The sequence below is a fragment of the Talpa occidentalis genome, unplaced genomic scaffold (genome assembly GCF_014898055.3).
Source record: "Talpa occidentalis isolate TD23 unplaced genomic scaffold, MPIMG_talOcc4v2.1 talOcc4.5, whole genome shotgun sequence".
NCBI lineage: Eukaryota > Metazoa > Chordata > Mammalia > Eulipotyphla > Talpidae > Talpa > Talpa occidentalis.
The window spans coordinates 52,270,253-52,284,222 of record NW_023604861.1 but is presented as its reverse complement, the minus strand read 5'-3'; the positions used below and the strand labels follow the sequence as shown (position 1 = coordinate 52,284,222).

Below are 13,970 nucleotides of genomic sequence, written 5' to 3'. Positions count from 1 at the left end.
AGAAGGCAGAATGGTAGGCACTAAGATAAATGAAAAGAGCACCAAACTAAGAGTCAGGTAATATAGGTGTTAATAGACTGTAAAAGACAAGAGGATCATGGTCCTCCCCTGGTGGCACAGCAATTGAGTGCTGGGCAGCGCCGGCAGCCTCTGCAGCACCGGTTCGGGTGAGGGTCTCACATAGCGCGTAGACCTCTCCTGCCCCGCCCGCTGCTTCCCTCAGCAGTGTATTTCGTTGGTCAGCCTGTTTAGTTCCCAGCTCTGGTTCTGGTGAATTCTCTCACCCTCCACACTTCTGACTGTACCCAGTGCTTGTTTAAATAAATAAATAAATATTAAAAAAAAAAAAGACAAGAGGATTTTAACCTAACTGATTCTCATTCCTTCCTATGTAAATGATAAGAGTAAGGCTATTCACCAGATCTGAAGACACCATGAGGCCTTACCTTCTTCAGATACCCAGAAAACACTTTTTTTAAATGTATCTCTATTCACTCCTCAAAAAAAAAAAAAAAAACACCGAAATGTTCAAGCGACAGCAAACACAGAAATTAAAAGAACCAGAATAGCTTAGAAAGACAAGATTTTTACCCAAGTCAGAAGTGACCAAACCAAGTAAACACTATCAAACATGGGGAAAAAATTCTGTTCCAATCAGAGTTCACAAAGCAGCCAAAATTCCAAATTCTGTGATACCAAATTCATGATACCAAGGTGAGCAAGACAATGCTATGACCTCAAGGAGTAGGATCAAAACAAGAGTGGTGGGAATTGAATGGGGACTATAACCAAGATGAAAATGCATACATTGTGCAAAAATGAAAAATGATGTAGCAAAAATGAAAAATGATGTAGCAAAAATGAAAAATGATGTAGCAAGAATGAAAAATGATGTAAAAAATATGTAAAATTTAAAATAAAAAAAAAGACTCAGTCTCTAGAGTAATATGACAAGTAAATAAGTAATTCAAATAGAAGGAGCAATTTCTGAATTTGAGATACATACAAAATTTTTTTTTAAGATTTATTTTTATTTGTACAAGAACCGGGGTACAGGCAAGAGGCATGGGAAGGTGAGAGGATTCACCAGAGACAGAGTGGGGAGCAGAACAGGCAGACAGACCAAAGACACTGCTGAGGGTAGCAGCAGGTGAGGCAGGAGAGGTCTGCCATGCCATGTGGGTATTTCCCTGGCCGCCCGGAAATCAAACATGCACTGTAGAGGCTGCAGATGGGAGAGCACATAAAGGGTGGGGGGATCGCGGAAGAGGTCAGTTAAGTAGGATATCGAGCTACTCTTGAAACATGAGTTCTTTAAGACAAATTATGGAAGAACATCACTTGAGAAATGTAACAGCAAGAAACAGTCAATATAATAAGGGAACATTCTCCCACTGATGACTCCTAAGATTTTTTAAAGAATTTAAATACTTAATATAAATTCAAGGACTTCAAAAGGGTAATCAAGTTACAGAGGATTAGTACAAATCAAGTAAAATAATTCTAAGACATTTCATAATAAAATACTGCTTATATAATTAGCACTGAAAACACAAGACAGCAGACTTGGTTTAATTTAAAAAGACAATGACTATTTTTAATTCACTGAAGATTTTACATTCCATATCAAGAGGATGAAATGATAAAGCACATCATATATTCAACATAGTGCTTGGCATGCAAGACTTTAGTTGTAAGCTACTATCACTATCATCATCAGAATCATCATCAAAGGAAATTGTGTAAAGAGCAAAAAAGCTGGAAATGGAACATACAGCTTTGAATCTGACTTGTGCACTAAACTGCTTTTCAACCTTAGACAAGCCCCTTTAACTTTAACAATAGATTACTTATACAATTTAAGTAAGCCACCATTTACTCAAGAGGGGGTGGGAGAAGATATTAAAAACATATTTATAAAAGCAAATCAAATCTATAAATGCCAATCACCACACAGGAATTATTTTTTTAATTTTAAAATAAAATAACCATGTTTAAATCAGCTGGAGGCTATTTATCTTAGAAAATGAAAGTATGTATTAAAGAGAAATATATCTAGACATTTATGTTTGCATAAAATTTGCTATTAATCAATTTTTGGTTTTTTTAGTAAACTAAAAGAGGAATCACAATTATTGGAAATCATATTATCCGGTTCCTAGCATAATTCCCTCTATAACTCATTTGCTTTATCCAAGCAAATATATGTTGGTTCTTAGAATGAATGCTAATATAACAAGTTGATTTTTTTCAAATAAAATATATATTAATACACAGAACTACCCTGATTTAGATTAATATTTACAGTATCCATATTTTATCTAATGAAAGGTTTAAAATTCTAAGCTGGTTACCATTTTTAAAACCTTTATGGCCAATTATTCCCCCAAACTCAAAAATTCATAGCTCATAATACAATTCTCATTAAGTCATTCTTGTGTATAAATTCATCAAATTATTGCTGCATTCATTTTATTCCCTGTGAACACTTGTCCCAAGTTCTCTACAGGCAGCATTCCTGACCACAGATTCAACTGAGTTTTCCCAGCCCTTTCCCTCCCAGCATCATCCCTCCATCTCAAATCTGGCCTTCGAGATAATTTCTAAGTTGGTACATTTTGTTTAATAATGCAGCCTTAGTTTCCACATCTGTAAAAAAGAAATGACGGGTCTCCCTGTTGGTGCAAGGGGTTAAGATGCAACCTATGAAGCTATCCGTAGCCTCTGCAGCAGTTCAATCCCCGGCCAGCCAGGGAGCAACCCACATGGTGCAGCAGACCTCTCCTGACTCGCCCGCTGCTCCCCTCAGCAGTGTACTTCAGTCGATCTGCCTGTTCTGTTCCACACTCTGTCTCTAGTGAATCCTCTCACCCCCCAGCATCTCTGGCCTGTACCCCAGTTCTTGTATGCATAAATAGATAAATCTTTGAAAAAAAAAAGGAATGATATGTGAAAAAGGAGTGATCCACAGACTAGAAAATGCAGGCACAATTTCACAAGTACACTGTAAAAAGTTAAGAGCTATTGGGCCTCCCTGGTGGTGCAGGCAGTTGAGGGCAGCGCTGTGAAGCTGTCTGCAGCCTCTGCAGCGCCAGTTCGATCCCCACTGGCCTCGGAGCAACCACATAGTGCAGCAGACATCTCCTGTCTCGCCCACGGCTCCCCTCAGCAGTGTATTTCGTCGGTCTGCCTGTTCTATTCCACGCTCTGTCTCTGGTGACTCCTCTCACCCTCCCGCGCATCTGGTCTGTACCCTGGCTCTTGTATAAATAAAAAATAAAATCTTTAAAAAAAAAAAAAAAGTTAAGCACTATTAAAATACAGGATGTATTATTTTCTAAAACAACTCAACAAAATTGTTCTTTAATCCTCTAACTTGCCCCTTAGTCTTGCTACTCAAGTAGTCTTTTAAATATTTAAGCTAGTATTCCCAGAAGGAAGTGTTTCTTTAGCTAGAATACTACTATTATCCCATCACATCTACAAGGTGAAAGTGAGTCATATAAGGGAAGGTATCTACATATAATCTAGCACTATGAAAGAAGGAAGATATAGAAGAGATTCCAGGCAAGCAAACTTGTATTACCTCATGCCTACTCCTTCCCCAGTTTTCCATCCTCCTCACTCAAAACAGGAAATTTGTAGAAACTACCCAGAGGTCCTGTTAAAGACTACACAGGATTCAGCAGAACAGACCTCCTAAATTTCATCAGATCATGATCTGTGTATCACAATCTCTCCTCTGAGCTGAGATCCCTTCTCTGACAGATTCACCAGATTCAGGTACTCCAAGCTAAAAGAGTTTTAGTTAGGTAATATTTTTTTTTCTATGATCAAATGATCCTCAAGCTCAAAATAAGAATAAAAATAACAGGGATTCCCCTCGTGGCGCAGCGGTTGAGCACTGGGCTGTGAAGCTGCCAGGAGCCTCTGCAGCGCCTGTTCGATCCCCGGCCACCAGCGAGGGTCCCACATGGCGCGACAGACCTCTCCTGCCGTGCCTGCTGCTCCCCTCAGTAGTGTATTTCATCAGTCTGCCTGTTCTGTTCCCTGCTCTGGCTCTGGTGAATTCTCTCACCCTCCCACGCTTCTGACTGTACCCAGTGCTTGTATAAATAAATAAACCTTAAAAAAAAAGAATAAAAATAACAATAGTAAGTACTAAATAAACGTAGCTTTGTACTGAGCACTTTAGATATATCAATTCATTTACTCTGTGTAATAATCTTATAAGGTATATATGCCCTCTTACATATCAGGAAACTGAGGCACATAAAGTTGTAATGGCTATATATGATACTCCATAACATGGATATGAAATCATTAATGTATCCTTTTCCTATTGTTGAACATTCAGAGTGTTGCCAACATTTTATAGCATGAAACTAACATATAACCCTTATACTTTTCCAGGGTCATTTCTCCTTAGCTCAAAAAACCAAAAAAATTAACACAAACCTTCTTAATATTTTACATGCCTAATAACATCATTTAAGATTATTTTAGCATGGTTAGGAAACAATAATTCTTTTTAACCACTTCTCTCTCATGGTATCTCCCTGTTATCTCATATTTGTATTTAGTGAAGATGAGTTTTATATTAATTAGTCATATTTCTTCTCTCTTGAAGTGTGCCAAGTCTTCTACCAAGTTAACATTTATGTCATTTAATATTAGCACCTATGGTTCTTTTTTAAATTTAATTTAAAATATTACTCAGGAATCTTTAGGGATGCAACAAGCAAAACAGGAAAGGTACTAGCCTAATGCACTAAAAATTCTGTGGATACAATTAACTTGAGTATCTTCAAAGATACCATCAGTAACCTATCTTTTGGCTCTAGGTTCCTCTGTGATACATTCTCAAATATATTCTGACTTCTTGGTAGCAGTTGCCAGTCAAATCTAGACTTAGATTCCAACATCTTAACTCCAGTGATGAGCATCTTTTTATTTCTCCAGCAGAATGAACGACCCTATCAGTCTGTCTCCAATATGTGGCCAGAGTTTTAACTATCAATATTTGTTACTGATAGCTCAGGTTCAGTGATGGACCACTCATTTCTTGCTATATTCATAATTTTTAAATACTCATTATGTTAACCACAACAAAAAATATGCACTCCTCACCTCATGCTGGCAAGGGAGATTAGTAATGAGGGGAATAAAGACAATGTCAATTTAATTCATCCAATTACAAGTCTGAAATCTCAGTGTTAGAAACATTATTCTTAGTCAAGACAAATGTGCATTCTTCTTGATGATACTTTATCACTTCATATATATAACCACGTAATAAATTTATATATGCCCCTATAATTAATAGACATTGTTAAAACAAGAACATATGTAATAATAACAACTTCCATTTATAAGGGTAGAGAACATAAGACAAATCACACTCACTAATTCAGAGCAGTAAGAACTTCCTGTCCTGGCACTGGAATTCCTTAGTCAGCCAACTCATCTTTACCACTCATCCTTACTACGATCTCAGATGATCTTACATGAATGCTATTATCCAAAAGAGAAGAAATAGCCAATATTGGATGTTGGAGAGGATGTAGAGAGAAGAAAACCCCATGTACAGGTGGTGAGAATGTAAACTGGTATAGCCATTATGGAAAACAGAGTGGAGGCTGTTCAAAAAATCAAAAATATAAATTCCATATTATCCAGTCATCATACTTCTGAGTATTTATACAAAGAATATGAAAACACAATTAGAAGAGATATATGCACCACTATGTTCACTGAATAATTATTCACAATAGCCAAGAATTAGAACCAGCCTAAGTGTTCACTGACAGACTGGATACAGAAGATGTGGCATATACCAAACTGGAATATTTCTCAGCAATTAAAAAAAAAAAAAGATGAGGTCCTTCCAATTGTAACTACATAGATGAACCTAAAGGGTGTTATGCTCAGAGAAATAAGTCAGAGAAAGAAAAATACCATGTGATAAGTACATAAAAAAAATCAAACAAGCAAATGAACTAAATAAAGCAAAGGTAAACATTTAGACTGTAAGACCAAATTAGTGATTACGAGAAGGGAAAGAGGAGAAGATAAATCAGGCAAAAGGACTTTTAACCACTTCCTTTTCATGGTATCTCCCTATTACCTCATATTTATATTTAGTGAAGTTAAGTTTTACATAGTCATATCTCTTCTCTTGAAGTATGCCAAGTCGTCTACCAAGTTATTTGGTGAAGGACTGAATTAGATGTTGATATACAATGATGTACACTTGAAACCTATATCATGTAATAAATCAATATTACTTCAATAAAATAAATAAAAATGATTTGAACTTGGAAAAAAAAAAAACCTCTCATGTTCATTACCCTCCATGCCTCAGATTGTTCTTCTAGCAGCTGCATTGCTTGAACATTCCACTTCCTTTCTTGAAGCTTCAGGAAAAGGTCTTGCTTAACAGACCTGAGGTTTCCCAATAGTTTCCCTAAAGGCTTAGTAAGCTTTTGTTTAATATACTTTCATGAACTGTTGAATTAGAAACCAAAGCAATAGATCTTGTCAAGATATAGTATACCAATACAGATTTCCACGTTTTCAAATTCAAAGCAATATTCAATCTCACAGCAATATCCCTTCACAAAACTAATCCCCTTCACCCTCAACTCAATGATTTCCACGAAGTAATGTAAAACAATAAGCAGGATGAGGAGAGACAGTTATTCTATCACTTGTTGTCTGAATGCACATTCTTTAAGCTTTTTACAACTGGACTGTTAACTTTGTCAGGCTAGGAACAGTACGCATAAAGTGCTTGGAAGAAGCTTGTAAAGCAGAACTTTATCTGGTTCTAATTTATACTCTGATCTTTCCTTACCATTTTAGCTTGGGATAAATAAAGATGAGCTTTACAACCTTCAAGGTACTTGATGTTCTGATTCTCTGCTAGGGGCAGAAAAATCCTCTCTAACCTAGACAGTATTTTCTTCTCTGCTTTCAAGTATGCCAGCAAAAACCAAAGCTAATTCCTCTCTCAAAAGACATTCAAAGATCCCAAGAAGTGATCGAAATACTCCGTAGCCCAAAAGGTCTAGCCTCAGTAGCTCTATGGACAAAGAAAACACAAAGGAAAATTTAGAAAACAGCTCTGAAATTCCTTAAAAGGAGTTAGTAAGAGAAAGCAAAGTTCTCTCTGCCTTGTACTCTATTTCAATAAGTAAGGGCTGGTCCTTACAATTTCCCATTTGAAGTTACTAATGACGATGCTAGTGAGGATTATTTCCATTTACAAGTGACAAAAATCTGACTTAAACTGACTTAAAGCTAACAACAAAAATAATAAGTATTATAAGTGAGAATTCAAAGGTTAAAAGATAATCACCATAGGCACAAAAAATTCTAGGTGCTCAAGCAGAATCATAAATACAATTTTTCTCTCAGCATCAAATTCTGATACAGGTCAAATTTTGATACAGATACCCACAACTCTAGTGTAAGTACGTTATTTATTCTATACTTACAGTATACTTATATGTCCAAGCATCTCAAACAGATAGAGTAAGAGTTGAGTTCTGTGAGTGAACCTGTATTTCCCCTAGAATTAAATGTTCATTCCTGAACCAACTGGGTGATTCTGGCCATAAGTGGATTATGCCCAGCTTACCTAAACCCACGTAAACCAATAAATTAAGAATGGGCTTATGAGTGTTTCATCAGAGGAAAACTGAGGTAGCATTACCAAAAGGGGAGATGTAAAGCAGACAAACAGAAACAAGAGATGTCCAGGGCCTCCCTGGTGGACTAGGGGTCTAAGTCTCAGCACTATCATCACTTCAGCCTGGGTTCGATCCCCAGCAGTGTATTTCAGTAAATCCACTTGTTCTACTCCCCATTCTGTCTCTGGTGAATCCTCTCACGCCCCTCTCAATTCTGGCCCACACCCCAATTCTTCTACGCAACAATAAAAAAACAATTAAAGAACAAGATATGTCCACCATTCCTGGTAACATTGACAAATGCTAACAGTACTTTTTTTAAGTTCTATTCAGTGCAGTATATATTCCTATAGACTCTAGATATCTTATTTATTAATAACACTATTTTATGTGCTTACATATTTGACATAAACATAAATGTATAGATTTTTATCAGACTCTTATTCCAAGAAACATTCATTTATAATACATTGTAAAATAGCATTCATGTATATAGTAATGCCTACATAGATTATGTATATATTCAATACATGTTTTTAGTTATAGCAATAAGCAAAACATTAACTTTATATGAGCTTAATTTATTTGAGGATTTTAGGTGCAGACCCAACTGTTGAACAGAATTTCAGAAACTGTTCCTCTACTGCCAAATAATGGTGTCCTGCATACTCAACATGCATTTTACTTATCAAGAACCACATAAATACAAAAATATATACAAGATAGGTTCCAGTCCTCATGGAGTCTACAGCATAGAGGAGAAACATAAAAATACCTATGGTACTAGAGTGTGATAGGTATATATTTGTATAAGGAGATGTGCTGACAGTGCATAAAGCATAAGTAGTATAGTCAAAAAATGAACCTGATACAGAACAGTATTTAATGTAAATAAAAAGTCAAAATGTGTATGACTAAACTTTATAAACAGCTATATCAGTGATTCAAAGTAGTTTGCAAGAACCAATAAATTTCTCTACGTTGTTTGGAGAAAGTACAGCAAAAGAATAGGAAACTTGAAATATTTTTAATTAACAATATTTGCCAAAAACTGGAAATATATAAAATACTTATTTAAAATCTGCTTTAGTGTTATTACTTGACTAAATATTCTGTGGAAAACTTCAGAATCCTTAAGATATCAAAAATTACAATATTTACATAAGCATTCTTAAATTTTCAATACTCAATAGCAGGAATAAAATATAATTCAAGTTAATTGGAAAGACCTATCTGTTAACATACATTAAAATGCAGGAAATTACCTTTTAATATAAATGTGTTTTTATTAATATTAAACACTTCCATGATGCTAAGATGCCACGGCAGATTGTTTAAGTTTTGTTCTAAAGCAGAACACTTTTTATTTGTGAAATTCTAAATATATATAAAATAAAAACTATTCTGATTATCAAACTGCAAATTAAAAAATTCCAAGGAAGAAAAGGTATTGTCACATTCAAGTACAGAAGAATAACAAAATTTTTCTTTTAACTAAAATACCCTGACTCATAATACAAGAGAAGAACTTAACCTACAAAATCACTTAAAAGTACCTTGTTATACTTCAGTACAATTTACAGAATGTGACTTAGAATGTAAAAAAATAAAAATATCAGAGGAAATACCACTTGCTACTAAAATAAAGATACACTGACATATCACATAGTATTTTGAGAAGAAAATCTGAATTAAATACTAGAGAACTATACAACCTATGACAGATACTCAAATAACTGAGCAAATTTTTTCATTAAACAAATGCTTTATCTTTTCCAAAAATGTTTATGTGAAACCAGTGAAAAAAGATACTTCCATGTTATAAAGAACACATGCTATTTACATAACATTTATGGCAAAGAAGAAAAAACCTAACACAAACATATATTAATGTGTTTAAAAGGAAGCAATGAACTAAGTAGTATGTCTATTTTGTAACTGATTATCAGTTTAATTTTAAAGCTACAATGCAAATCCCTTGACAATTCACCTTTGTAACCTTATTTACAAACTAACATTCATTTTTCTGATGTTATTCCACCCATATTTAAATGTCTTACATTAAATATATTATCATTATATAAAATACATCCATCTACAATGGAATTTATTCACTTTATTTCTTACTATACTGCTGATTGTTCAACAAATACCTGACAATCCACCTGAATAGTGGAAACAAATCTCTGCCTTTAACAAACAAAAGCAGGAAAATTACAAACACTGCTATGTTGAAGAAATTCTATGTTTCACTAAATGCTTGAACTTTACTCTGCAAAACTTTGAATCCTTGGGCAAGGCACGTTGGAAATAGTGCGTTAAAAACCAAGTATTAGTTGTCTCATATAGAGAAAGAATGTACAGGGAAAAAAAGAAAGTATTTTCACAAAAGTGACAGAGGTGAGAGCTCTGTATAAAGGTAGAAATTAGTTTTTTTGAAGTTTCATTAGTTCCTTTTCTGTCAAAAGGGGACTGTGATAGTTCACCATTTCCACCTACTTCTTTATTTACTGTTTTAAATTAAAATTAAAAAACTCATTTTAGAGATAATATTAGAGACTACAAACATTAAATACATCACTAACTACCCTAAGTAGATTATACTGATTTTATTAATAGAATTACATCTTAGTAATTATTTTGTATATTCCTATGATTTCCAAATATTTTTCAGAATCGGCTTAAATTTTGACCATGAATATATACACAAGATATTAAACTTAGAACTCAAGAAACATTACCTATCAAGTGACCGACTTGTTTTCCACAATCAATATAATTAACAATAGTAAATAGTTCCTTTTGTCATTTATTCTTTTCCCCAAGTTTCCATTTAAAGATCAATGGAATTCTTAAATACAAACAATTAAATTTTAAACCAAACTTTGTGATTCCCAAAGAATCAATGCAGTTACAAGATCTTATGTGGATGTGGGGATATGCCATTTCAATACTATAATAATGCTTAACAGTTCAGTTAAACTCTAAAATAATGTTTGCATACTGAGAGCTTCATGGTAGATTTTTATTATACTAAAGAATTAAATTTCTTTTTTATCTCAAAAGAAATATTTCACTTCCTTTCTTAACCTATTGTATAGCTACGGAACCCCATCTGTTTAAGAACTGATCCAGTATACATCACTACTGCTGCAGAGTCCAAGCTAGTTACATTTAAATCAGTTTAGAGCTTGAGAGAGCTCTATGCCTCTTCTGTTAAAATGTACTAAGTAAGCATACAAATACTTAGTCAAAAACCCAACAGTACAGCATCTAAAGTAAAAATGCTATTGGTTAGGAAAAAGAAAAAAAAGAAGAAAAAGAAAAAAATGTAAAATGTGTTCTTTAAAATTATCAGATATACAGTACTGCTAACATATTTTATTTCATCTCTTTTCTTTAAAAATGGGGGGGGGGGCAAGCACTGACGTATTTGCAGCTGGTTAAAATTAAAACTCCCAAGAAAATGTTTCTACTGGTGTTTTGAATATAATTCGGTTACATTAATGCAGTGATAGCAATGCATTCCCCAAAACTTGGATTGAGTTTTTGTAATTTGTTTGAAGGACACTCAGAAGTAGAAAGAGGTATTTTGTATTTAAAGAGTAATGAATATAAGAAAGCAAAGACAGTCTCCTATCTTTGACACAAAGAAAATCAGCTTTAACTTTTCTGTAAATTTCATACAGTAGGTATGATCTAATTCCATGTCTCAAGGCAACACTGCTGTGGCTGCATCTTTCTTTCAGTTTTCCGATAAAATAAAATTAATTGCTTAGCGGAAAACTCAGATTGCTTGGGTGTTATAAAATCTCCTTGCAAGCATATTTTTGTGACTCCACACCAAATACAATAGTCAACTGATTGCTCCTATTTAAGCCTTGCCTTCCAAAACCTAAACCTTACTACACAGTGTTTCAGAAGAAACTGTTTAAAAAGCTTTGCTGCAGCAAAAACTGCATTTACAAAGCATCAACAACGAACTACTCTTAATGATCTGCAATTTATAATTCTTCTCTCCTTATTCCCATTTCTTCCCCTGACATCTTGAAAGCTTCTTAGCCTATCTGTGTAGATAGCGCAAAACATTAAGTCATACACAGTTCTGCAGTAACTCTTTCTTATCATGAAAGAAACCAAAACCCAGAGCTGCATTTAACACCCTTCCTTTAGTCTTTACCCACATGCCACGCTCTCAGAAGGCAACCATAGAAACCAACCTGTGTGATTTGGTGCCCTCACAATTTTAACACCTTGTGTGCACAAAATATGACTAAGAGGTCAGCATATTCACGGCAACATTACAAAGAAAGGAAGGCTGCCTAAAAAGAGATGGGCGGGGGGAGGGTTTACAGTCACAACACCCTCCATCATAGACTCGGAATATATTTAAAGACAGATGCAAAACTGCAGCATTTTCCTCCACATTCGAAAACATCACACCCCAGCTGCTCAAGTTGGAGCTAATGCGCTTCTCACATTTCAGCAGCACCAGGGAATTTAGACTCCAGGGGCAAAGCTTTCATCCTCCTCCGAGAGAGCTACACCGCCAAGAGTGTGGGAGAAAGAACCCCAGAGAAAAGGAGGCCTCCTCACCTCCTAAACTAAACTCTCAAGTCTACCCAAAACCTGCACAGCAAGGAATAATTTACTACTTAGTCACGAGAAGTGATAATAAGCGGGGTTGAGTTGGGCACTGCGCTCAGGTGGCAGAGAGGACCCGAGGCGAGCAGAGGAGGTGATGTGGCACTGGCAGCGCGCGGGCCGGTCACCCCCCGGGCAACACCGGCTGGACGGTCGGCGCTCCCAGGGCCGCGCTGCGCGTGCGACCCCCGGGGTGGAGGGTGGGGGTGCGCCGAGGGGAGGGCGGCTCTGGGGGCTGGGAGGCAGATGGAGAACACGCCTTTTTCCTTACCAGGTTGAGCACCGTCTCCACGATATCCCTGTTGCTGACCTCTCCGACCTGTATGAGTCCGATCAACACTGCGAATTTCATCCGGATGTTGCGGATCGGCACCGAAGGGTTAATCATCCCCGCGGGCAGCACCACGGAGCCCGAGCCGGACGCCCCCCTCAGCTCCCCCATCCCGCCGCCCCCGCTGCCCGCGCCGCCTCCGCCTCCGGCCCCGACGGCGATGAGCCCCACGGGCTGAGGCTCGAGCCCCGGGCCCGGGCCCGGCTTCTCGCTCGCCATTGGCTCCCCTCCCGGGGAGAAGGGAAGCGCCGCGGCGCTGCCTCCGTGGGTACCGTTATACCTGCCTCGGCCCCCGCCCCCCGGCCGTCGCCTCGGAGCCCCAGCATCCACCAGCGCCGCGGCGCCGGGCCCGTTCCCCGCCTGCGCCTCAGCCCGGCCCGCTCCGGCGCCCGCCCCGGCGGAGGAGGTGGGTTATTCTCAGGCGTATCCCCGGCGCTGGCGGCGCCCGCTACTGCTGCCCGGCAGCGGCAGCGCCCGCCCAGCAGCTGTGCGGCTGCTGCCGCCGCCACTGCCCTGTCTCGCTCCCTCCCAGTCCGTCCGGCCCGGCCCGCCCCCCGCGGGGATGATGCCGCCGCTCCGAAACAGCCGGGGGCGCGAGCAGCTGGCCACAGCGCCGGCCGGTGCTGAAGCTCCGGCTGTGGCCGACGGCACTGACGCTGCTGCTGCCGCTGCTACGGGCGCCACTGTTGTTGTGAAGCCCCGACGCCGCCGCTCACTCCGCCATGTTGCCGCCCCCTGCCTGCGGTAGCGGTCACTGCGCCTGCGCGGAGCCTCCGGGGGCGGAGCCCGCGGTGCACCCCCTCTTTTGCCCTGCCCTCCTTCTCTCACCACCCACCCACCCTGAAACCCCTCGTCCCTCCCCCAGTCGCCCTGTGCGGATAGACAGGTGAGCAGGTGCATGGGGACCGCTGCCAGACGCGGGCACGCGGACAGAGGCGGGGCGGGTCGTGGCTCCCTTGTCGTTTTTCCCTTGAGGTGGTTTCTCTCTGTGGGGAAGGACACGCGCGTGTGTGTGTGTGTGTGTGTGTGTGTGTGTGCGTGTGTGCGTGTGCCTTCCCTTTGCTAACACCTCCTCCTTCCCTCGGTGTCTTGCTAGGAGGAGGTTCATCGTCTTCGTCATTGCATCTAGCGGCTGTTACTGCCAGTGCCACTTGCCTAGTAAGGTAGGGGAGTGGCAGACGACCTCCCTTGGCCCCTCTTCGCCCTTCCTCCAGATCCAGTCCACCTGGAATTTCGCAAAGAAAAAGTGACTGGCAAAGCAGAAACAAATGATCCTGCATTGTCCCGAGAAGGATACAAAT

General features: G+C 38.8%; 1 protein-coding gene across 10 annotated transcripts in view; it reads right to left on the bottom strand.

Annotated features, from left to right (window-relative positions):
• Positions 1-13,427, bottom strand: part of NBEA (neurobeachin) — a 575,782-nt gene extending 562,355 nt beyond the window's left edge. For 9 of the 10 annotated variants that reach the window (XM_054701654.1, XM_054701655.1, XM_054701657.1 and 6 more), the window contains exon 1: positions 12,610-12,903. In XM_054701654.1, coding sequence (XP_054557629.1) covers positions 12,610-12,888 — 279 coding nt within the window. In that variant the 5' untranslated portion in view covers positions 12,889-12,903. Of the gene's footprint in view, positions 1-12,609 lie in introns of all 10 variants that reach the window. The other variant, XM_037527157.1, reaches the window with a different exon arrangement.
• Positions 13,428-13,970: the final 543 nt, after the last annotated feature.